Below are 26,878 nucleotides of genomic sequence, written 5' to 3'. Positions count from 1 at the left end.
AACTTCCCCAGGGCCGTCGCACAGTAGCCGACTACGCTTTGGAGTTCCGTACTATAGCAGCCGGTAGCGGATGGAGCGAGACTGCTTTGCTCACCGTTTTCCGAAGAGGGCTGCGCAAAGACGTACAGACTGAGTTGGCTTGTCGAGGAGATATCACTGTGCTACATGAGTTTATCAAAATAGCCATCTCTATTGATAAACTGATAGTGCAACATAAGGTATCCACAGTCCGGGAGCCCTCGGTCACTGGTCCTACGCAATCGACAGAGCGGAGGAGAGAATCTGAGGAGGAACCTATGCAACTGGGACGGTCACCCCTACAAGATTCGGTGAGACAACAACGTCGGCAAGACGGACTATGCCTGTATTGTGGTCAGTCGGGTCATTTCGTTCGTCAATGTCCGGTACGCCCAAACCGTAACCCAGGATATCGCCTCGGAACTGCCAAACCGGTGAGTGAGACTCAAGTGTTCAACATTACATCTAAACAAATGTATGTGCCAGTTACCTTATCGGTCGGAGAGAAAGTGCGCAGGTTGGAGGGTCTTATTGATTCCGGAGCGGCTGCCAGTTTTCTGGATATGGGTCTCGCTGAGGAATTGGGAGTTCAACTTATCCCAATTCAACCTCCCCTGCGAGTCAACGCACTAGACGGTGAGCCCATGGGCACTGGGTTCATTACGCACCGTACTGAGGTAATCAAGTTACAAGTGGGCTCCATACACCATGAGGACATCATTTTGTTCGTCATCTCCGCTCCACGGGAGCCGCTAGTTCTCGGCCACCCCTGGCTCGTCACCCATGATCCGGTCATCTCCTGGAAATCTGGCGATATCACCGCTTGGAGTGAGGTATGTAGGGCAGAGTGCCTCAAGTTACCTTGCAAAATGTCTACTGTGGAGGATGCGCAGGGTGCGGTGTCTACTGTTGTTCCAACAGAATACCAGGATTACGCGCAGGTGTTCTCCAAGGAGAGGGCTACCGTATTACCACCTCATCGGGCCTGGGACTGTGCGATTGATCTGCTATCCGGGGCTACACCTCCTCGTGGAAGAATCTACCCTTTTGTCACAGCCGGAACGAGAATCGATGAGCAAGTATATTGATGAGGCGCTACAGCAAGGGGACATTCGCCCATCTACGTCTCCCGCCGCATCCAGTTTTTTCTTCGTGAAGAAAAAGGATGGCGGACTGCGTCCTTGTATAGACTATCGAGGTTTGAACGATATTACCATAAAAAATCGTTACCCTCTTCCTTTGATCCCAGCAGCCCTCGAGCAGGTGGGGCAGGCCTCTATCTACAGTAAACTGGACCTCCGGAGTGCGTACAATCTGGTGCGCATTAGAGAAGGGGATGAATGGAAGACCGCCTTCATCACACATCGAGGACACTATGAATATTGTGTCATGCCCTATGGACTTACCAACGCGCCCTCAGTATTCCAGGCGTTCATGAATGACATTTTCAGGGACATGATTGATCGCTTTGTGATAGTGTACATTGATGACATCCTAATCTATTCTAACTCTCTGAGTGAACATGTGTCCCATGTACGACAGGTTCTGGATCGGCTCCTACACCACTCTCTGTTCGTGAAGGCAGAAAAGAGTGAATTCCATGTCACCACGATTTCCTTCCTTGGGGCCATACTCACTCCCGACGGGGTTAAACTGGATGAATCCAAGGTACAAGCGGTACAAGATTGGCCTCAACCCCAGACGGTGAAAGAGCTCCAGAGATTCTTGGGGTTTGCCAATTACTATAGACGGTTCGTGCGTAATTTCAGCACCACCGCCGCTCCTCTGTCGGCGATGACCAGCTACAAGGGTCGCGGTCTGAACTGGACGGAGGGGGCAGTGCGTGCGTTTGAAACGTTGAAGCAACGCTTTACCACCGCTCCTATTTTATGTCAGCCGGACCCTACCTTGCCGTTTATCGTGGAAGTGGACGCCTCGGAGGTTGGAGTGGGAGCCGTGTTATCCCAACGCCAAGGTGAGCCGCCTAAATCACGACCCTGTGCTTTCTTTTCAAGGAAACTGAATTCGGCCGAGCAGAACTACGACGTGGGTAATCGTGAACTACTGGCGGTGAAGTTAGCACTGGAGGAGTGGAGACATTGGTTGGAGGGAGCAGAGCATCCGTTCCAAGTGCTCACGGACCACCGCAACCTGGAGTATCTTCACAGTGCTAAACGACTGAACTCCCGACAGGCAAGGTGGTCTTTATTCTTCAACCGGTTCCGATTCACTGTCTCTTATATCCCCGGGTCCAAGAATGGTAAAGGCGGACGCGCTTTCCCGACGGTTCGAGCGCGGAAAGACCCGTGGAACCAGAACCTATCCTCCCCAGGAGTTGCCGTGCTGGTCCTGTGAGGTGGGCTATCGATGACACTATTCAGGAGAGCCTACAATCGGAACCAGCCCCTCCAGAAACCCCGGAGTCAAAGGTGTTTGTACCAGCTCCGCTTCGACCTCAACTGATGGAATGGTGCCACACGTCGCTGGGATCTGGTCATCCCGGAATCACTCGAACTGCACGACTCATCAGCCGAAAATACTGGTGGGATTCCCTCACAGATGACGTCAGAGACTATGTCTTATCCTGTCCAGTATGTGCTCAGTCCAAGGTACCTCGTGCACTACCGGAGGGTAAGCTGATGCCATTGCCAACTCCTCAACGACCCTGGTCGCACATTGCAATGGACTTTGTTACCGACCTACCAGAATCAGAGGGCCATACTGTAATTCTCGTGGTCATCGATCGTTTCTCCAAGATGTGCCGGTTAGTACCCATGACCCGTTTGCCTAACGCCACTCAGATGGCTGAGACTATGTTTACCCAGGTGTTCCGGCAGTTTGGTGTCCCGGAGGATATTGTTTCCGACCGGGAACCCCAGTTTGTATTCCGGGTATGGAAGGCCTTCTGCGAACGCTTGGGCATCTCGGTTAGCCTAACCTCCGGATATCATCCCCAGGCCAATGGGCAGACAGAACGGCTCAACCAGGAAATTGGGAAATATCTACGGCAACAATGTTCGCGGCAGCCGCAAGAGTGGAGCCGATTCCTTCCTTGGGTAGAGTATGCTCAGAACTCACTCATTCACACCTCCCTACGCCTAACACCCTTCCAGTGTGTTCTAGGGTATCAACCACCCATGTTCCCGTGGAATACCGCATCAGGGATGGTACCGGCTGTGGACGAGTGGTTCCGTCGGAGTGCGCAGGTCTGGGAGACGGCCCATCAACATCTCAGTCAAGCCTCACAACAGCAAAAGACCTACGCCGAGCGACGCCGGAGACCTACTCCCACTTATCAACCCGGGCAACGAGTGTGGCTGTCTACCCGAGACCTGCGGTTCCGACGGAGCTGCAAGAAGCTCCAACCCAGGTACATCGGTCCTTTCAAGGTACAGAGACGTATTAACCCTGTCACCTACCGTCTGTTACTCCCTCGACACTACAGGATAAACCCTACGTTCCACGTCTCCCTATTGAAACCTGTCCACTATAGCCCGATGTACCCCCCAATCGCTCAACAACCTACTACACCACCTTTGGAGGATGAACAGGACACCACCTATACAGTCCACGAGATACTGGAGTCAAGACAGAGACGAGGGGGCATCGAATATCTCGTGGACTGGGAGGGATATGGACCTGAGGAACGGTCCTGGGTCCCTGCTAAGGACATACTGGATCCCGCTCTCAAGGCCACTTTCCACGCTGAACACCCAGATCATCCAGGACCCCGACCCAGAGGAAGACCACCCGGTAGAGGTAGAAGGCCGTCAGGAGCCGGCCCTGGGGAGGGGGATACTGTAAGGGATCAGGGGTTGGCTGGGTCTAGGCAGAGTCTGACACTTCCCCGATCTACAGAGAGGGGGAGTCATCAGACTCAATCTGGTTCACCTGAGTTCTGAGCACACCTGTCAGTAATTAGTGTAGGATATAAGGTGTGCTCAGAAGTTCAGTCGGTGCGAGGTATTGTTCCATTGTGACTTGCTAAGCGTTTTGTTCCGAGAGAGAGAGAGAGAGAGTTTGTTGTTTTTTGATTACCCGTGTATCCGACCTGTGCCTTGTTGTTTGACTCCCCGAATTGCTTAATCCTCTGCTTGTCTACCCCAGTGATTACCGTCCTCTGATCCTGTGTCTGTGACCTCGACTACGACTAAGCCCGCTCCCTTGGTACCTCTGCCTGTCTCAGCCTGGCCCGGTTTTGACCACAGCCCGCCCGACCACGATTAAGCTATTCCCTTGTCTGTACTCTAATAAAGCATCACTATTCTGCGATTGGATCTTACCACTCTGTCCGAGTATTCATTACACCCAGCAGCACAAAAACTCGGGAAGGAAGTACATTTTCCTATAAATATAATTTTACCCTGTGCTTCTCCGAGCATGCTCTTTGTATAGCCTAGGCCTATAGCCTATAGTATAGGTTATTCATGGGTTGCATGTTTCGTCACAATATTGTTTTGAGTGTTCATTTTGGACTGATGCCCGACTGAGCATTCTACTCAAAGCATCGTCAATGAGCGCTGATGAAGATTTCATCAAAAGTGCATTACAGTGGCTTGGAAATAGAATTACATTCAAAAGGAGGCAAATAATTAGTAGGAAAACTTTTTGTCATCATTTTGATTTCGCCAGATTGACCTTAAATGCAGTATAACGTTAGCTAGCTAGCTAAGATTGCGGGGAGGCCACTGGATTTTATAATAATAATAATAATATGCCATTTAGCAGACGCTTTTATCCAAAGTGACTTACGGTCATGTGTGCATACATTTTAACGTATGGGTGGTCCCAGGGATCGAACCCACTACCCTGGCGTTACAAGCGCCATGCTCTACCAATTGAGCTACAGAGGACCACGCATTGCTATCTATTTTTGACAAACTTTGCTAGCTAATGACAACGTTGCCGTTTGTCTAAAGTAACAACATGAAAATGCTGGCAAAGTTGTTTCCTACTAAATATTTGACTACTTTAGCAATGTCATCGTATTTCTAGGCACTATAGTGTAATTTAGACGAAACAGTAGTAAGCCTCCATCCAGAATGACTGGGTTTATCACCACTATAGGGCACCACTATAGTGCCGACGGTAGAAGGCGGCTTGAGAACGTTCATAACAATGGCATGACGCGACCAAGTGACGGAGGTGCAACCTATGAATAGATCGTTTGATTGAGACCACACTCAGTGTTGCCAACTTAGCGACTTTGTCGCTATATTCAGCGAGTATTCAGACCCCTCTAGCGACACATTTTCAAAAAATTGACTAGCGACAAATCTAGCGACTTTTTCTGGTGTTATTGGAGACTTTTGGAGACTGACATGAAAGCACGTATCGTACTTACTCTTCTCAACGAGCAGCGGGTACTTTGTTACCCCCGTCCCAAAGCACTCACAGGCGGCCCAGTCCTCGCGCAGCAGTCCCTCCCAGCTGCAGTCAGAGCAGGAGATGTTCACCCCTCCGCGTCCAGACTGCAAATGAATCGCGCATGTGGGAAGCCGCCGCTGGCTGATGTAAATGTAAAATGTTCTTTGTCTAAAATATATCACTGCACAAAAATAAATCACTGCATTTGACTCACACAGCCTCAGTCACTTACTCACCTCGTCCACTGTGTGTGTGCCTCTCTGTGACATAAGCTAAACATCTAGCTGGCTAGCTCATCATGTCTCAGTCTAAACTGTACACTCAAAAATACAGAAAGGAGTGGGAATCAAACCCTGAATTCAAAGACCAGCGTTTCAGCCTCCTCCTCGATGAGTCCACGGATGTAAGTGTTTCTAAGTACCTGGGGGTTGTGATAAGGTACTTTAGTGACACCAAGCAGACAATTGTACCAACATTTCTGGGGCTTGTTGAGTTGGAGGGAGGAGATGCCAAATCTATAGCCCGTGCTGTTGTGGCTTTCCTCGAGAAATGTTGTCTTAAAAAAGAGAAACTCCTGGGGATATGGACTGACAATGCCTCTGTTATGACGGGGATTAACAATGGGGTCCATAAAGTGCTGAAGGAGGAGTATGGCCTCAAAGATCTGGTTCTTATTCGCTGTGTGTGCCACTATCTGCAGCTTGCTGTAAGTCATGCTTCCAATGACACCATCCCCCGTAGTGTGGAGTACTTGGTACGAGAGACTTATAACTGGTTTTCAATGTCTCCAAAGCGTAGGGAGGCCTACAAGGCCATATATGAGACCATCAACTGTGGGGAGAAACCTTTACAGATAACCAAGGTGTGTGCCACACGTTGGCTCTCCATTGAACCCGCGGTTTCACGCATTTTGGACCAGTGGGAGGAGCTTAGGTTGCATTTCGCAGTCACCAAGTCCAGTGAACACTGCTACATGGCTGAGGTTTTATACTCCATGTACAGTGATCCTCAAAACATATTGTATCTGACTTTTTTGAAGTCAGTGCTGGGTGAGGTACAGTTGGCCATCAAGGCTTTTGAGGGAGAACAAGTAGAGCCTCTTAAACTACTTGACAGCTTGGTTAGCCTGATCAAGTCTGTGAGCAGCAGGGTGTTGAATCCACAGGCAAATGTTGATGTACTCAAAGGGCCAATAGATGGATACATCAGTCCCAAACCGTACCTTGGTTACCTTTTTGAGTCAAAGGCAGCTGAGCTCCACCTTGCGCCTGAGGATGAAAACAATGTCCGAAAGCGGTGTGTAGCCTTCACCATCTCCCTCACTAATGAGTTGAGGGTGAGACTGCCGGACAACATCGAAGCATTGCAGTACATGTCAGTTTTCAATGTGGAGGAAACTCTAAAGCATAATAAGAGCCCTGGAGAAATAGAAAAAATAGCCAAGCTCCTTGGCTACTCCCCTGCAGAGATAGACAAGATTGTTCAGCAATGGCGTGCCATCCATCTTAGTAAATGGAATGAGACAAAAAACACACTGGGCTTCTGGAGTGAGATTTGGAAGTTCAGGGATGCAGCTGATATCAACCTGTTTCAAGAACTTGCCATGGCTGCTGTGTCTGTGTTTTCCTTGCCACACTCGAATGCTGAAGTTGAGGGAGTATTCCGCCAGATGAGTGTGGTAAAAAGCAAACTTAGAAATCGGATGTCCTTGCAGACCCTTAACTCCATCCTGTACATTCGATATGAACTGAAGCTGTCTGGTGAGGCTTGCTATGAGCACTAGCTGCCTGATAATGTTTTGCAGCTTTTTGGCTCATCAGCTGCTTACTCATTTAAGTCAGCTCCCTCAGTTGCTGAACCTGCCATAGAGCGCCTCGACCAAAATGACGATGACCCACTCTTTCTGTGAGCCAGCACAGCCAGTGTGTGTGTGGAGGGGGGTAAAAAAATTAAATAAAAAAATACCTGAATTAGGGCCAGACTCACATTGCCATTGACAGTTTTTTCTATTGTCTCCTTTTGGTCCATTTAGATTGTTAATGTAGATTGTATACAATATATTTTTTTTAATGTTATGGTTAAAAATCTTCATGTTTTACTGTGACTTGTTGTAGGCTCCTAAGTGGACCATAAGGTTAGAAACCAAACCAAACATAAGAAAACTAAACTAAAAAACGAAGTAACTCCGCCAGAGTGTCTCTTTCGGGTCACTTTTGCCGGTCCAAAGCCTGGATAAAGGAGGAGGGTTGGAATTGTGACATAAAAAAAACATATTTAGGGTGTTTTTTACTCACTTTTTGTCTCTCCCACAACGGTATTCCTCTCTGCACATGGCCAATTAGGCAAATTAGGTGATGACGTCATTTAGCGACTTCTAGCGACTTTTAGGACAGCCAATAGCTACTTTCCTTACTGAGGAGTTGGCAACACTGACCACACTAGGCACACTTGATATTGCGCGCCCAGCAGAGTATCAGGGATGAGGGGCATCATTGGGCACATATTGAGATATAATAAGCAACTACTTCTCAAACCCTGAGCAATATGGCATTTAATCAATTAGATATTACATGACCCTCCCCTGGACAAAATATATATATATACTAAACCCTCCCCCTGACTGAAATTGAAAAAGCATTACCCTCCCCCATTTTCTTCTGGGTAATTGTGTACATTTTGACCGCCCCCTTACGTTCACCTTCATCATGATTATTTATAATAATTCATTTACTTCCCATTCTGCTTTTAATTGAGACCTGTTTGCTACTATTTTATTAGGCCTTTTTTTTTACTATATCAGTTGTGATATTGGTAATATCATACTGTTCAATGTGGTTTTATGGCAACCTAATTTCCCATCATGGGAAGTCAGCTCATTTTACTTTATTGGTTAAATAGATTTCAACATTTCTTGAATGTTAGTGACCAACTTTCTTTGTTTACGGTTCCTTGTCATAGACTACCAGATTTTTGGTCTTGAATTGCATCCAGGTGACCTTTCTTGGACAGCAACAAGGCTTTAATGTCAGAGAATTGCTGTACATTTGCTGGCCCAAAGTATGTCAGTCACATTATATCACAGTACTTTAGACTCAGGGTTCAGGAGTAACTGATTACATGTGTTAACACCAGCTGGTGCGCAATCTCTAATATTAAGGAAGTCTCAAGCTTCAGCTGCGGGATCGTCAGGGGTGGGGGTTGCGGAGGAGTATTTCTGTCTGTAATAAAGCCCTTTTGTGGGGAAAAACTCATTCTGATTGGCTGGGCCTGGCTCCCCAGTGGGTCGGCCTGGCTCCCATGTGGGTGGGCCTATGCCCTCCTAGGCCCACTCACGGCTGCGCCCCTGCCCAGTCATGTGAACTCCATAGATTAGGGCATAATTAATTTATTTAAATTTACTGATTTCCTTATATGAAATGTAACTCAGCAAAAACGTTGAAATTGTTGCATGTTGCATTTACATTTTCAGTATACAGTGGGGCAAAAAAGTATTTAGTCAGCCACCAATTGTGCAAGTTCTCCCACTTAAAAAGATGAGAGAGGCCTGTAATTTTCATCATAGGTACACGTCAACTATGAAAGACAAAATGAGAAAAAAAAATCCAGAAAATCACATTATAGGATTTTTAATGAATTTATTTGCAAATTATGGTGGAAAATAAGTATTTGGTCAATAACAAAAGTTTTGTCAATACTTTGTTATATACCCTTTGTTGGCAATGACACAGGTCAAACGTTTTCTGTAAGTCTTCACAAGGTTTTCACACACTGTTGCTGGTATTTTGGCCCATTCCTCCATGCAGATCTCCTCTAGAGCAGTGATGTTTTGGGGCTGTCGCTGGGCAACACGGACTTTCAACTCCTTCCAAAGATTTTCTATGGGGTTGAGATCTGGAGACTGGCTAGGCCACTCCAGGACCTTGAAATGCTTCTTACGAAGCCACTCCTTCGTTGCCCGGGCGGTGTGTTTGGGATCATTGTCATGCTGAAAGACCCAGCCACGTTTCATCTTCAATGCCCTTGCTGATGGAAGGAGGTTTTCACTCAAAATCTCACGATACATGGCCCCATTGATTCTTTCCTTTACACGGATCAGTCGTCCTGGTCCCTTTGCAGAAAAAACAGCCCCAAAGCATGATGTTTCCACCCCCATGCTTCACAGTAGGTATGGTGTTCTCTCAGCATTCTTTGTCCTCCAAACACGACGAGTTGAGTTTTTACCAAAAAGTTATATTTTGGTTTCATCTGACCATATGACATTCTCCCAATCCTCTTCTGGATCATCCAAATGCACTCTAGCAAACTTCAGACGGGCCTGGATATGTACTGGCTTAAGCAGGGGGGACACGTCTTGCACTGCAGGATTTGAGTCCCTGGCGGCGTAGTGTGTTACTGATGGTAGGCTTTGTTACTTTGTTCCCAGCTCTCTGCAGGTCATTCACTAGGTCCCCCCGTGTGGTTCTGGGATTTTTGCTCACCGTTCTTGTGATCAATTTGACCCCACGGGGTGAGATCTTGCGTGGAGCCCCAGATCGAGGGAGATTATCAGTGGTCTTGTATGTCTTCCATTTCCTAATAATTGCTCCCACAGTTGATTTCTTCAAACCAAGCTGCTTACCTATTGCAGATTCAGTCTTCCCAGCCTGGTGCAGGTCTACAATTTTGTTTCTGGTGTCCTTTGACAGCTCTTTGGTCTTGGCCATAGTGGAGTTTGGAGTGTGACTGTTTGAGGTTGTGGACAGGTGTCTTTTATACTGATAACAAGTTCAAACAAGTGCCATTAATACAGGTAACGAGTGGAGGACAGAGGAGCCTCTTAAAGAAGAAGTTACAGGTCTGTGAGAGCCAGAAATCTTGCTTGTTTGTAGGTGACCAAATACTTATTTTCCACCATAATTTGCAAATAAATTCATAAAAAATCCTACAAAGTGATTTTCTGGAATTTTTTTTCTCAATTTGTCTGTCATAGTTGATGTGTACCTATGATGAAAATTACAGGCCTCTCTCATCTTTTTAAGTGGGAGAACTTGCACAATTGGTGGCTGACTAAATACTTTTTTTCCCCATTGTATGTTGATAAAGGAAGATACCTGGTGGGCATTCTAAACTCAAATTCCTCTCATTTATTTAATATAATATATCCCATTCAGCAAAAGCTTTTATTCAAAGTGAGTTACACTCATAGGGGCATAAACGTTTAACGAGTTGTTGGTCCGGGATCGAACCCACTTTCCTGGTGTTGCAAGCAGCAATTTTTTTTGTCTCGCCTAGGGCGGCATATCAGCCAGGACTGGGCCATGCTCTACCAAGTGAGCTACAGAGGACCAGTTCCTGTATTGACATAAACATACATGACCTATTGTTATACAGTGTTGGTCCCGTGAAATAAAAGATCCCAGGAATTTTCCACACACACAAAATGTTTCTTTCTCTAAAATGTTGTGCACAAATGTGTTTACATCGCTGTTAGTGAGCATTGTGTGATCCAAGATGGCGAAGTAGTGCAGTCCTGTTTCTGTCGTGTGTCTGTAAATAGCCTGTAAATACCCTGTTTTTTGTATTTTTCGTACATATTTCCCTATCAGACTTTTCATCCTTCTACAAAATATACTTTCCTGCAACCCGCCTCACTCAATGTGGAACGGATTCTATTTTTGACTTACCTTTATCTAGAATCTAGAATCTCCAGTTGAAACTAGCTAGCCAGCTAACTAGCTACTTGCTATTAGCCACAGCTAGCGGTGTTTCACCCAGAACATTGGATTTTTTTCCGCGGGATTAATTTTAATCACTGGACATTGATCACCGGATATTCGGCCAGTCTGCACAGCGTTATCGACCCAGAACATATCAGTTTTTCCGCCGGAATCACTGAATCACTGGACCTTTAACTCCGGATTCATCGCTACCAGCTGGCTACAACAAAACGGACGCTGTGGTCTGGCTAATCATCCTGAGCTAGGCCCATTCTCCCGGCTATCTACCTCTCTGTCAACCGGACGGGACCACCTAGTGTTGACACGGAGCCCCGCCGATCCTACACGACTGGTCTGCCGACGAAATCGTCTGATGTGGTTACGACGTTAACCACGAAGATTCCATCCCATCGGCTAGCCCTGGCCCGCTAGCACACGCTATCCGTGGCCTCTTACTCACTAAACTGAACTAGCTACTGAACTAGCTACTTGCTATTAGCCACAGCTAGCGGTGTTTCACCCAAAACATTGGATTTTTTTCCGCGGGATTAATTTTAATCATTGGACATTGATCACCGGATATTCGGCCAGTCTGCACAGCGCGTTATCGACCCAGATCATATCAGTTTTTCCGCCGGAATCACTGAATCACTGGACCTTTAACTCCGGATTCATCACTACCAGCTGGCTACAACAAAACGGACGCTGTGGTCTGGCTAATCATCCTGAGCTAGGCCCATCTCCCGGCTATCTACCTCTCTGTCAACCGGACGGGACCACCTAGTGTTGACACGAAGCCCCGCCGATCCTACACGACTGGTCTGCCGACGAAATCGTCTGATGTGGTTACGACGTTAACCACAAAGATTCCATCCATCTGCTAGCCCTGGCCCGCTAGCACACGCTATCCGTGGCCTCTTACTCACAAGTGCTTCACCACCGGACCTTATGATAACTCAGCTATACAGCTGATATCTGCTGGACTGTTCCTTTTTACGGTACTACACCCTGTTTATGTTTAGCCTCAGCCCAAACATGGTTAGTTTATTGTTGTTTCGGTTATTTCTAATTGTACTATATCACTGTAGACCCCCAGCCTAGCTAAACCTGCCTTAGATAGCTCCTTTGTCCCTCCCCCCATACACTCAGAGACCGACTCAATTGATGCCTCTAGAGATACTATCTCTTTCATTGTTACCCAACGCTTAGGTTTACCTCCACTTTACTCATATCCTTCCATATCCTTGTCTGTACATAATGCCCTGAATCTTTTCTATAACACCCGGAAATCTGCCCCCTTTATTCTATGTACCCAACGCACTAGAAGACCAGTTCTTAAAGCCTTTAGCCGTATCCTTATTCTAGTCCTCCTCTGTTCCTCTGGTGATGTAGAGGCTAACCCAGGCCCTGCAGCCCTCAGTATCACTCCTACTCCCCAGGCGCTATCATTTGATGACTTCTGTAATCGCAAAAGTCTTGGTTTCTTGCACATAAATATCAGAAGTCTACTTCCTAAGTTTGAGTTATTCACTGGGTTAGCACACTCTGCCAACCCTGATGTTCTAGCAGTGTCTGAATCCTGGCTCAGGAAGGCCACCAAAAATTCTGAAATTTCCATCCCCAACTATAACATTTTCCATCTAGATAGAACTGCCAAAGGGGGTGGAGTTGCAATCTACTGTAGAGATAGCCTGCAGAGCTCCATCATACTATCCAGGTCTGTGCCCAAACAGTTTGAGCTTCTACTTCTAAAAATCCACCTTTCCAGAAATAAGTCTCTCACTGTTGCCGCTTGCTACAGACCCCCCTCAGCCCCCAGCTGTGCCCTGGACACCATATGTGAATTGATTGCCCCCATTTATCCTCAGAGTTTGTACTGCTTGGTGACCTAAATTGGGATATGCTTAATACCCCAGCCATCCTACAATCCAAGCTAGATGCCCTCAACCTCACGCAAATTATCAACGAACCTACCAGGTACAACCCTAAATCCGTAAACATGGGTACCCTCATAGATATCATCCTGACTAACATACCCTCTAAATACACCTCAGCTGTCTTCAACCAGGATCTCAGCGATCACTGCCTTATTGCCTGCGTCCGTAACGGGTCCGCGGTCAAACGACCACCCCTCATCACTGTCAAACGCTCCCTAAAACACTTTAGCGAGGAGGCCTTCCTAATTGACCTGGCCCAGGTATCCTGGATGGATATAGATATCATTCCGTCAGTAGAGGATGCCTGGTTGTTCCTTAAAAGTAATTTCCTCTCAATCTTAAATAAACATGCCCCATTCAAAAAATACAGAACTAAGAACCGATATAGCCCCTGGTTCTCCTCAGACTTGACTGCCCTTGACCAGCACAAAAACATCCTGTGGCGTACAGCATTAGCATCAAATAGCCCCCGCGATATGCAACTTTTCAGGGAAGTTAGGAACCAATATACACAAGCAGTCAGGAAAGCAAAGGCTAACTTTTTCAAACAGAAATTTGCATCCTGTAGCACTAACTCCAAAAAGTTTTGGGACACTGTAAAGTCCATGGAGAATAAGAGCACTTCCTCCCAGCTGCCCACTGCACTGAGGCTAGGAAACACTATCACCACCGATAAATCTACAATAATCGAGAATTTCAACAAGCATTTTGCTACAGCTGGCCATGCTTTCCATCTGGCTACCACTAACCCGGCCACCAACTCTGCACCCTCTGCTGCAACTTGCCCATGCCCCCCCGCTTCTCCTTCACACAAATTCAGACAGCTGATGTTTTGAAAGCGCTGCAAAATCTGGACCCCTACAAATCAGCTGGGCTAGACAATCTGGACCCTTTCTTTCTAAAACTAGCCGCCGAAATTGTCGCAACCCCTATTACTAGTCTGTTCAACCTGTCTTTCATAACGTCTGAGATCCCCAGAGATTGGAAAGCTGCCGCGGTCATCCCCCTCTTCAAAGGGGGTGACACTCTAGATCCAAACTGCTACAGACCTATATCCATCCTGCCCTGCCTTTCGAAAGTATTCGAAAGCCAAGTTAACAAACAGATCATCGACCATTTCGAATACCACCGTACCTTCTCCGCTATGCAATCCGGTTTCCGAGCTGGTCACGGGTGCACTTCAGCCACGCTCAAGGTCCTAAACGATATTATAACCGCGATTGATAATAGACAGTACTGTGCAGCCGTCTTCATCGACCTGGCCAAGGCTTTCGACTCTGTCAACCACCGCATTCTTATTGGCAGACTAAATAGCCTTGGTTTCTCAAATGACTGCCTCGCCTGGTTCACCAACTACTTCTCAGATAGAGTTCAGTGTGTCAAATCGGAGGGCCTGTTGTCTGGACCTATGGCAGTCTCTATGGGGGTGCCACAGGGTTCAATTCTTGGGCCGACACTTTTCTCCGTGTATATCAATGATGTCGCTCTTGCTGCTGGTGACTCTCAGATCCACCTCTACGCAGACGACACCATTTTGTATACATCTGGCCCTTCATTGGACACTGTGTTAACAAACCTCCAAACGAGCTTCAATGCCATACAACAATCCTTCAGTAGCCTTCAACTGCTCTTAAACACTAGTAAAACTAAATGCATGCTTTTCAATCGAACGCTGCTAGCACCCGCCCACCCGACTAGAATCACCACTCTCGACGGGTCTGACCTAGAGTATGTGGACAACTACAAATATCTAGGTGTCTGGTTAGACTGTAAACTCAACTTCCAGACTCACATAAAGAATCTCCAATCCAAAGTTAAATCTAGAATCGGCTTCCTATTTCGCAACAAAGCCTCCTTCACTCATGCTGCCAAACATGCCCTCGTAAAACTGACTATCCTACCGATCCTTGACTTCGGCGATGTCATTTACAAAATAGCCTCCAACACTCTACTCAGCAAATTGGATGTAGTCTATCACAGTGCCATCTGTTTTGTCTCCAAAGCCCCATACACTACCCACCACTGTGACCTGTACGCTCTTGTTGGCTGGTCCTCACTACATGTTCGTCCGTCAAACCCACTGGCTCCAGGCCATCTATAAATCACTGCTAGGCAAATCCCCGCCTTATCTTAGCTCATTGGTCACCATAGCAGCACCCACCCGTAGTCTGCGCTCCAGCAGGTATATCTCACTGGTCATTCCCAAAGCCAACACCTCCTTTGGCCGCCATTCCTTCCAGTTCTCTGCTGCCAATGACTGGAACGAATTGCAAAAATCTCTGAAGCTGGAGACTTTTATCTCCCTCAATAACTTTAAGCATCAGTTGTCAGAGCACCTTACCGATCACTGCACCTGTACACAGCCCATCTGAAATTAGCCCACCCAACTACCTCATCCCTATATTGTTATTTATTTTGCTCTTTTGCACCCCAGTATCTCTATTTGCACATAATCTCTTGCACATCTAGCATTCCAGTGTTAATACTATTGTAATTATTCTGCACTATAGCCTATTTATTGCCTTACCTCCATAACTTGCTACATTTGCACACACTGTATATATATTTTCTGTTGTATTTCTGACTTTATGTTTTTTTTACCCCATATGTAACTCTGTGTTGTTTTTATTGCACTACTTTGCTTTATCTTGGCCAGGTCGCAGTTGTAAATGAGAACCTGTTCTCAACTGGCTTACCTGGTTAAATAAAGGTGAAATAAAAAAATAAAAAATAAAATAAAAAAATTCTCATTTGCCAAGATAATCCATCCACCTCACATCAATAAGATGTGTATCAATAAGATAAGGTATATCAATAAGATGATTAAACAGCATGATCATTACATAGGTGCACCTTGTGCCTGGGACAATAAAAGGCCACTATAAAATGTGCCGCTTTTTTCACACAACACAATGCCACAGATGTCTGAAGTTTTGAGGGAGTTTGCAATTGGCATGCTGACTGCAGGAATGTCCACCAAAGCTGTTGCCAGAAAATTTGAATGTTAATTTCTCTATCATAAGCCGCCTCCAATGTCATTTCAGAGAATTTGGCTGTACGTCCAACTGGCCTCACAACAGCATACCACGTGTGTGGTGTCATGTGGGTGATCAGTTTGCTGATGTCAACGTTGTTAACAGAGTGCCCCATGGTGGCGGTGGGGTTATGGTATGGGCAGGTATAAGCTACGGACAACGAACACAATTGCATTTTATCTATGGCAATTTGAATGTACAGCGATACCGTGACGAGATCCTAAGGCCCATTGTCTTGACATTCATCCACTGCCATCACCTCATGTTTCAGCATGATAATGCACGGCCCCATGTCGCAAGGATCTGTACACAATTCCTGGAAGCTGAAAATGTCCCAGTTCTTCCATGGCCTGCATACTCAACAGACATGTCACCCATTGAGCATGTTTGGGATGCTCTGAATCGTTGTGTACGACAGTGTGTTCCAGTTCCTGCCAATATCCAGCAACTTCGCACAGCCATTGGAGAGGAGTGGGACAACATTCCACAGGCCACAATCAACAGCCTGATCAACTCTATGCGAAGGAGATGTGTCGCACTGTATGAGGCAAATAAATGGTCACAGCAGATACTGACTGGTTTTCTGATCCACGCCCCTGCTTGTTTTTTAAGGTATCTGTGACCAACAGATGCATATCTGTATTCCCAGTCATGTGAAATCCATAGATTAGTGCCTAATTAATGTATTTCAATTGACTGATTTCCTTATATGAACTGTAACTCAGCAAAATCTTTGAAATTGTTGCATGTTGCGTTTATATTTTTGTTCAGTATACTTTACTCGTGCTGGCGGATGGCATTATGCTTATCTGGAGTAGTAATGAGAACTCTCCACCAGAAGGCAGCACTATCCACACTTACAGCAAGGTAGTGGTTTGCATTGACACCTCTGCCTCAACACATGAAAAACAATTGTATTTGGAAAAACTATAAGCGAAGTGAAGTGAGAAGTTCTAGGCAAAAATATTGGAATTGTTTTAAGATGGTCATACCAAGGATTATTTAACTATTTGATTTAGAATTTTAAGACCCCTTAAGGTATCAAAAAATATATTTAAAAAAATATTGGATGAAACATTGAATTTGACATAACTGCTATTAGCCAATAGAAACGCAGTGAATAACAGATTCACTACAAGGAACAAAGGATAGTCCCAAAAAAGTATCTAAAGTGTCTACCCTATATCTGAGAGATATACAGTTGAAGTCGGAAGTTTACATACACTTAGGATGGAGTCATTAAAACTCGTTTTTCAACCACTCCACAAATGTCTTGTTAACAAACTATAGTTTTGGCAAGTCGGTTAGGACATCTACTTTGTAAATGACACAAGTAATTTTTCCAACAATTGTTTACAGACAGATTAATTCACTGTATCACAATTCCAGTGGGTCAGAAGTTTACATACACTAAGTTGACTGTGCCTTTAAACAGCTTGGAAAATTCCAGAAAATTATGTCATAGCTTTAGAAGCTTCTGATAGGCTAATTAACATAATTTGACTCAATTGGAGGTGTACCTGTGGCTGTATTTCAAGGCCTACCTTCAAACTCAGTGACTCTTTGCTTGACATCATGGAAAAATCCAAAGAAATCAGCCAAGACCTCAGAAAGAAAAATGTAGACCTCCACAAGTCTGGTTCATCCTTGGGAGCAATTTCCAAATGCCTGAAGGTACCACGTTCATCTGTACAAACAATAGTACACAAGTATAAACACCATGGGACCACGCAGCCGTCATACTGCTCAGGAAGGAGACGCGTTTTGTCTCCTGGAGATGAACGTATTTTGGTGCGAAAAGTGCAAATCCATCCCAAAACAACAGTAAAGGACCTTGTGAAGATGCTGGAGGAAATAGGTACAAAAGTATCTATATCCACAGTAAAACAAGTCCTATATCGACATAACCTGAAAGTCCGCTCAGCAAGGAACAACCCACTGCTCCAAAACCGCCATAAAAAAGCCAGACTACGGTTTGCAACTGCACATGGGGACAAAGATCGTACTTTTTGGAGAAATATCCTCTGGTCTGATGAAACAAAAATAGAACTGTTTGGCCATAATGACCATCGTTATGTTTGGAGGAAAAAGGGGGTTGCTTGCAAGCCGAAGAACACCATCCCAACCGTGAAGCACGGGGGTGGCAGCATCATGCTGTGGGGGTGCTTTGCTGCAGGAGGGACTGGTGCACTTCACAAAATAGATGGCATCATGAGGAAGGAAAATTATGTGGATATATTGAAGCAACATCTCAAGACATCAGTCAGGAAGTTAAAGCTTGGTCGCAAATGGGTCTTGCAAATCGACAATGACCCCAAGCATACTTCCAATGTTGTGGCAAAATGGCTTAAGGACAACAAAGTCAAGGTATTGGAGTGGCCATCACAAAGCCCTGACCTCAATCCTATAGAACATTTGTGGGCAGAACTGAAAAAGCGTGTGCGAACAAGGAGGCCTACAAACCTGACTCAGTTACACCAGCTCTGTCAGGAGGAATGGGCCAAAATTCACCCAACTTATTGTGGGAAGCTTGTGGAAGGCTACGCGAAACGTTTGACGCAAGTTAAACAATTTAAAGGCAATGCTACCAAATACTAATTGAATGTATGTAACCTCTGACCCACTGGGAATGTGATGAAAGAAATAAAAGCTGAAATAAATCATTCTCTCTACTATTATTCTGACATTTCACATTCTTAAAATAAAGTGGTGATCCTAACTGACCTAAGACAGGGAATTTTTACTAGGATTAAATGTCAGGAATTGTGAAAAACTGAGTTTAAATGTATTTGGCTAAGGTGTATGTAAACTTCCGACTTCAACTGTAAGAAAGATCAGGAAACTATTTTTATTTATTTGTTATATTTATTTATGCCCTTATTTTAGGCACTAAACTATCTCCATATATACCTGTCTCCTCCCCTTCATCTACACTGATTGAAGTGGATTTAACAAGGGACATCAATAAGGGATCATAACTTTCACTTGGATTCACCTGGTCAGTCTATGTCATTGAAAGAGCAGGTGTTCGTAATGTTTTGTATAGTCAGTGATAGTCTAACTGGTGTAACTATGCAATATGCTGTTACATTGTCTTTAGGTCATTGCAGTTGTAATGGCGGATTTGAAATAGAAACATGTCTATGCTTAGATCATAGAATTACATCTTAGAACTCAAATTAATTAATTAATTAATTAATTGTAACTATTTTAATAGGATCTTTGTGGCTTGAATGGGATATAATATACCCTATGCTTATACAGGTTACAATACTGTACACCTTATAATGTACCTTTTGTAATTTTGTATATGCATGGCTTTAAGTTGTCTGGCACAGATTGCTTTGAGAAACAAGATACAGTTCCTCATAAAGTCATTCCACCTTAATTACTCTACATGTGTTTTCCTAAGCTTAGGGGCCATGGCTGTGTCCCAAATGGCACTCTATTCCCTATATAGTGCACTACTTTTGACTGGGGCCCATAGGGCTCTGGACAAAAGTAGTGCACTACATAGGGAATAGGATGCCATTTGGGACAAAGCCAGTGACATACTTGGCTGCTCCCGAGTGGCTCAAACATAATGGCCGTCTAAATTAACATGTACGATGCTTGGCATACTTACACAATTTGATTATCATCTGGATCAATAGTGCAGCAACAGTTTGTGCATAACCGGGAGGGTTGGAGGCATCTCTGATTACACATAATTGGAATTCAGAGCTCGTTTCCACTTCAAAGGTGTCAAAGTGTCAAATGGAAGTGGAACGGAATGTCTTTGGAGGTGTTTGGATTATTTGAAAAATAACTCCAACCTTGAGATTTTGGAATTCAATTCTGTTTCAATTTATGCCCCACAAAACTATGTTGTTTAAATTGATAACTCAAACATGGTAATTTCAAGTGTAACATATCTTCAGGCTTTCACTAGCTTTCCCAGCAGGCAAAATGTGGCATGTAATGTAACAATTACATAATTTCCTGGTTGAAAAGACATCATATGACCAGACCACAACCAGGTAAAGGTGATTTTGTTCATGACAACATAAACACCTCATAGGAAAGATGTAATCATTTGGTCAGATAACAAAATGGTTATTTTATAACCAGTTTATAACCTGACCATGACGTCACAAAAGACGTCATGATGATATCATTGCAACCAGTTTTGCCACTGGGTTCATACTTTATGCTGACAGGTCCATATACTTTTGAATAATCACTCAAAGAATACCGTACAGATATTGAAAGAAAGTCTGAATTTACCATAAAAATATTTATTGACAATAATGTTATTTCTCGACAAAAGCAAGAGAATACACACCCTGAATAACATCTCAGAACAATTCTAAGGTCCACATTTTAAAACGACTAAAAATCATGTGTATAATGAAATGAACATCAATGGAACACATTCAAATTATTAAAAGTCATTATTAATACAATACTTGATCAACAGCTTGATATGCTTATTATTAAATGGGCTGATCATTACAATACACTGTAGTGTTTCCTTTCCTCAAACTAAAAGGTTAGTTCATAGATCAACAAATACTGTCCAACACCTTAATGCTAGCCTCCTGCAATCATTATTCAACCGTTTCTCAACCATCCCTTAATCATCTTTTAATAAACCACAACCACAGTATTTCCAGAGCACTGGCCAAAAATGCACATTAAAACACAAATAAATAGAAAATAAAAAAAAACAGCATTATGATTACAGTCACAATCCAAATCCATACACAGCCAGTCCAATCATCACATGTCCATTTGTTGAAATGCAGATAACTGCCCAGATAATATGGATGACGAGCGCAGTGTCAACACAGAGAAGAGACCCTGCAGTAGGGAGGGGTGTAGTGAAAGAATGGGCGACCGGTATAAACATTTCACTGTTAGACTACAGCTGTTGTTTACGAAGCATGTGATGAATAAAATTTGATTTGATTTGATATCTCATCCGTCTTTGTTTGCACTTCCCCTGTGTCCAAAGGAAGTTTCTTATGAGCCTGTCCCTCTCTGTCTTTCTATCCAAACCAGGACACTGTTGTTAGCACATTGCTAGTGGCCTCCAATGGTCTCTATGCTGCTACACCACACAGCTGAGCCCTGAGCAGTGATAGGAGAGGAGAGAGATAGGCCAGTCGTCACAGAACGCAGAGCAGTGGTCTCCAAGGCTGTACATCTTTTCTCTCTCCGTCTCTGCTCTGCTCTGCTCTCCATGAGCCCAGCCTCTGAGTCTTTATCTCCATGGTGCACACATGCCGACCTGGAGCCTCTCGGCTGCGCTGGCACTGTGGGCCTGGGGGGGGGGAAGCGAGGGCAAATGAGGGGGGACCAGGGGGGGTGTTGGATGAGGGATAAAGGGGGACGAGGGGGCGGCGTGGAGGGGGCGCTTCAATGGTACAGGTCCAGACGTCCTAATTGGATCCGGTAATGGCTGGTCGATGGCGACGGAGGAGGGTTGTTAAAACCAGTACAGGTCCTTGCCTTTCTTGTGATGCTGGAGGCCTGGGGATGAAGAAAAAAAGAAAGAAGATACAATGGAGGAAAACAATGAGAACGAGGCACAATGGTTGTCATGGCTGCTCCTGCGCTCCAATCCAAACAGCTTATAGAAAAGATACAATAAAAAAAAAAGGCTATTGATGATGTGTTTTCTCTGACATTAATTCGCTGTTTATGCTATACAACAGCAGCAAAGAAACATGCAGTAGGACAGCTCACAAATGTGACCTAAAAGTGACAAATATAGCTGAAAGAAATAAACTGCTGAGGTGGCTTGTAAGACCAGGTTAAAGTTGTGTGTGGATGCTAACCGCCAAATTGGGCGGTTAGTGAGGTGGACAAGACTCCAACCGTTTATTATTGGCACCAAACCGTCCCAGCACAGAGGGCAAAACACACTGATAGAGAACTGGTAAAAGTATGTTTTGTTGGTTAATAACACATACTGGTGGAGAGTCCTCTGATCGCTGCCAAACCAAATAAATGTTTGGTGTGCTCGGTAGCCATCGTTATAGGGTCAGGTGACAGGTCGTCTGGTGGGTCACCTGACCAGGAGGCCATCTTGGTTCAGGAAACTGACATTTAATAGTGTTACATTATTGATCAGCTTACATTGAAGAATTCAGAACAAAAGCGCAATGACAACTGAAATTACTAACAATCGCATCCTAAGCCATGTTGACAGATGATATTGAAAAGTCAATTTCATTGGGGTTGCGGGTACACATTCATCAGCATTAAAATACTTTCTGGGGGCTCAAAGATCAGCTTACCGATGTTAATGTCAGTGGTCATAAGCCTGTCGAGCGTTTGAGGTTCATGGTGTTAACCGATACTGAAAATCGATGGGACTATGGAAACGAAGGTGGCTGTGGTTGCAGCAGAGAGAACTGCTATTGAAAAGCTGCAGGTGATTGTTGTTGTGGTTGTGCTTGTTGTGGTTGCGGTAGGCTCCGCTGCAGTAGAGAAGAGACTCCATACCTGCGTCCATGTTGAGGACCATCTCTCCGGGGGGCAGCAGGCTCGGCCAGGGCGCGGTGGGGTCCAGCTTGCTGACGTCATAGGGGTGGTGCCCGGGGAGGGAGCCCAGATGGTGGGGCCGCATGGTGGGCATGAGCAGGGGGCTGTAGGTGTGGTGGGGCTCCAGGCCACCGGGGGAGTAGAGTTCATGGAGTGGCCTGGGGGGCCCGTAGGCCTGGCTCGGGGTGTAGCCCCACCCCTCTGATGGGTGGAGGTGTGAGTGGGGGTGAGCGTGGGGGTGAGGATGGGCGTGAGGGTGCGGAATGCCCGGGTGGAGTCCGGAAGTGTAGGGGTCCATGGAATAGGTGGGCATTCCGGGTTCGCAGTGGGAGCGACTTTGGGGGGAGGGGTAGCTGCTGTCCCAGAAGGAGGGGGGGAAACTGCGGCGACTGCTGGGTGAAGGGGTATCTGAGAGAGAGAGAGAGAGAGAGAGAGAGAGAGAGAGAGAGAGAGAGAGAGAGAGAGAGAGAGAGAGAGAGAGAGAGAGAGAGAGAGAGAGAGAGAGAGAGAGAGAGAGAGAGAGAGAGAGAGAGAGAGAGAGAGAGAGAGAGAGAGAGAGAGATCAGGTTTAGGCATATGTCATGGACAGTTGTGTTACTGTGTGGCGTGATTTACAGACACATATGGAATAGCACGGGAGAGATGCATGCAAGTCATGAAAACAACATTAGTTCACATGGTTTTTTACACCTGGTACATATGTACATACAGCACACAGTCCTACCAACTGTAGACTCCTGCAGGCCACAGAAATAAATACTAGATAATCTTAGAGAGGGAGAGAGAGGGAGAGAGAGGGAGAGAGAGCAAGAGAGAGCGAGAGAGAGATAGCGAGAGAGAGAGAGAGAGAGAGAGAGAGAGACAGAGTCTGACACCAACAGGCTCCAGAACAGCTTCTATCCCCAAACCATAAGACTGCTAAATAGCTAACAAAATGGCGACATGGACTAAGTTGACCTTTTTACACTGTCTCTATGCACACTCACAGGACTCTACACACTCAGGCACACTGACGCTCCAACACACACACACTCACTTCATTTGCTCACACACACATAACATGCACACACATTTATATTGACTCTATACACGCTCACATACAATCATCATATACGCTGCTGCTACTCTGTTTATCAAATATCCTCATGCCTAGTCAACTTACCCCTATACATATCTACCTATATCACTCCAGTATCCCTGCACGTTGTAAATAATATTTATGGTATTGGAACAGACCCTGTATGTACAGTAGCTTACTTACTTCTCGTGTTCTTATTTCTTATTTGTATTTATTGTGCGTTTTTGTTCTATCTTATGTTATTTTTAGTACTACATTGATACTGATTACTGTATTGTTGGGTTTAGAGCTTGCAAGAAAGGCATTTCACTGTACTTGTGCACGTGACATTAAAACCTGAAACAGAGATAGAGACCGACACTCATTGACACAGAGAGGAAGAGAACCCCAGCCCTGTGTCCTGCCAGCCTATATAAGGCATTGAGGGGTGTTAACCTGGAAACAAAGCATGAGGAGGGTCACATTTGTCACTAGTTGTGGCGACATCTCTCACTCCCGTGTCAGCCCTGTACCGCCACAACGTCCTTACCCCCACCATTCGCCCTCCCAGGAGCCCCTTTACTCCCCTCAGCCCCCTTACTTACCCCCTCCTTTGGACCTGTACACACACCCCTCCCTCACCCCTCCACCCCTCCTGCACCCCCCACCTGTTGTTGTTTCTGCACCTCCCCGTTCGCCCGAAGCAGAATGTCAGTGGGACAGTTTTATGCTTTTAGACGTTACTTTTTATATTTAGAATTACTCTGAAAAAAGACACCACCGTGCGGCAGTGCATGCAGTAGCCCCAATCAAACGAGTGGTGTGATAAATCAGCAGCGGCCATTGTGGGGCCAACCGGAGCCGTTTGAAGGCGATATGCTGGCCCGCGGGGTTCAACGCTTACGGCTGCGTATAAACATAGTATCTGTTGTCAGGCAGGAAGACGTCCAACGAGAGAGGGAGAGGGAGGATCTAAGCCCTACATGGAAATAGGGAGGACAGGGAGAGCACAACTCCAGTTTGGGTGACTACTTTGGCAAATGTAAAAGTGGAGAACTTGATCGAGAGAAATTCTAACTGTTTGTAAAAAAGCTGTAGAATACAGATAATGTGAAGACATTGGTTGACGCGAGAGGAAGAAAAACATATTCTGTGATGTTACCTGTATCTGCATTCATATTTCTCTGAAAAATCACCAAACTACACCTAACTGCCCAAAAACACACTTAACTGAGAGCATGAAGCATGTCACACTTATCTAATAATATCCCTGACCCTTGACCCTCAAGCCTTCCTAACCTCTGACCCCATCAGGGCAGAGGACAACAGGCACCACCAAACAAGCACCCTTCTGTCCATTTCTTTGCCGTTTTGGTTTGCCATTTTTTGTCTACACACACTTCTGTGTGTCCTCTGACAGCCTCACCTGGTGCACACACACACACACACACACACACACACACACACACAAACACCAAACACACTCCTAGCTATGTCTACCCTACCTGTGCCCAGGTCCGATGCCCTCCTCTTGCCCTCTCCCTCCATGTAGGAGCTGAGTGCCCTGGAGAAGTGTTCGTCCACCACACTGCTGATGTCCCCTTGGTAGTACGTGAAGAGGACACAACGCGACGTCAGGTACTCAGCCTCGGGCACTTCCTGTTTCTCCTTATGGCACTCCTCTTGTCGAGTGGCACAGGGATATGAGGATGAGGAAGAGGCGGAGGAGGAAGAGCCAGGGCCCGTGCTGATGCCCGCCGATACCCCCTCCGGACACCTTGGCATCCCCGCACTCTCCATCATGAAGTCTCTGCGGCGAGGAGAGGGGCTCCTCAGACCGATGGGTGCCTGAAGGGGGAGGAGGGAGGGGGGTAGGGTGGGGGCAATAGACAGTTGTTAGAAGGGAGAGATCTGGAAGACCAAGTCTATTGTGACATAAGACATGTGTGTGTGCTTGTGGGGAGGTTAGTGTGTATGTGCGTGTGTGTGCATGTGTGCTTGTGTGTGCATTGACTAATAGTCTTGTGATCATGACACTGTTTTCTCCACAACTATTCAAAGGAAATCAGTATGTGCCAATTGGTAAGCCTCCTGTCATACAAATACTGACAACAAACATCCACTGCTTCTGGTTCTGATAAACTACTAACATTTGACAAAACAAATATGAAATCCATAGCATTGATCATGGAAAATTGAGAAACAGAGAAGTGCAGGTTTGGAAACATTTTTGGAGACATTTGGTTTCTAACAGACCTCGTTGATAATCTGCACATAGATCCAACATTTTGTGTAGGTAAAACAATCAAATAGGTTGCTTTTTTTTAACGCAGAGTAAACTTCTCGCAAAACAAAGTTTCTCTCACGCGTTTAATTAATTAATTCGAAAACATTTGACAGCGCCTCCTTACCTGGAAGCTGTTGATGAACGCGGGGGCGGCTGGCGCGTACGGTGCGTAATGTCCATAGGCTGGGTACATAACATCCAAACAACTCATGGTAATGGCACGGTGTCCTCTCGGGCCAGGGAAGGGAAGTGTCGCGCTGTCATATGGAAACCAACGTTGTAAGAGAGCGAAAACATTCCGCTACCAGCAACAGCAAGGCAACTAAGGAAGGCGCTCGAGCTCCGTCAGTGGCAATGCGCAGCAGGCAGCACGAGGCTCGACATCACCCCAGAGCGCGCTCTCCACTACGATGCGCAACAACAGCTGCGCTCTCAGATTGTGGGGAGAGAGTTTTTACAACAAAACCCACACAAGAGTGTCCTATACATCTCGACCCACCCACCCTTGTCCAGTAGTGGCTACCCCCTAAAATAAATGCTCAGATTTGTAAAATGTTTACATATTACATAAGCCTAAGCTGTTTAGTAAAGAATATGAAAATATATTACGATTTATTTCTATTAAGATAAGAATTGTAGGGTATTAAGAAGTGTAGCCAATGATAATTTGTCAGTAATCGGTTCATTATTGTAAAGTAAATCTATTATTATCGAATGATCTATTGTCCATGCACGTTTTCCATTTTCCATAATGTAACCTGTCTAGTTCAGTTGGCATGATCCTTAACCTCTCTGACCCCTAAATAAACTATTCCAAGGGTTACACAGAGGGTCATAGGCCAATGCTGAATTAGATTCAGTTATGGTAGTAGAGGCAATAGAGTAATTTAACAAGCAAGTGACTTCGTTAAAGGATATAGGAAATGTATATTCTATTTCCATTTAAAGTG

The 26,878-nt window shown here is 45.4% G+C and overlaps 1 protein-coding gene across 1 annotated transcript; it reads right to left on the bottom strand.

Annotated features, from left to right (window-relative positions):
* Positions 1-20,314: 20,314 nt before the first annotated feature.
* Positions 20,315-26,377, bottom strand: vgll2b (vestigial-like family member 2b). The gene is made up of 4 exons (XM_041855539.2): positions 26,053-26,377; positions 25,147-25,489; positions 22,546-22,992; positions 20,315-21,567 (listed from the first exon to the last, which is right to left on the bottom strand). The coding sequence occupies exons 1-4, from the start codon at positions 26,137-26,139 to the stop codon at positions 21,524-21,526; spliced, it is 921 nt and encodes a 306-aa protein (XP_041711473.1). The 5' UTR covers positions 26,140-26,377; the 3' UTR covers positions 20,315-21,523.
* Positions 26,378-26,878: the final 501 nt, after the last annotated feature.

This window comes from Coregonus clupeaformis, chromosome 29 (genome assembly GCF_020615455.1).
Source record: "Coregonus clupeaformis isolate EN_2021a chromosome 29, ASM2061545v1, whole genome shotgun sequence".
NCBI lineage: Eukaryota > Metazoa > Chordata > Actinopteri > Salmoniformes > Salmonidae > Coregonus > Coregonus clupeaformis.
The sequence above is the reverse complement of the archived record's forward strand: the minus strand, read 5'-3'. Positions and strand labels throughout refer to the sequence as shown.

Excerpts from the sequence above, each read along its gene's own strand:
- vgll2b (XM_041855539.2), bottom strand. The coding sequence starts at position 26,139 with ATGAGTTGTTTGGATGTTATGTACCCAGCCTATGGACATTACGCACCG. Across the intron at positions 25,490-26,052 it reads CGTTCATCAACAGCTTCCAG|GCACCCATCGGTCTGAGGAG; the intron begins GTAAGGAGGCGC and ends CTCCCCCTTCAG. Across the intron at positions 21,568-22,545 it reads GGTCCTCAACATGGACGCAG|GCCTCCAGCATCACAAGAAA; the intron begins GTATGGAGTCTC and ends CTTCATCCCCAG.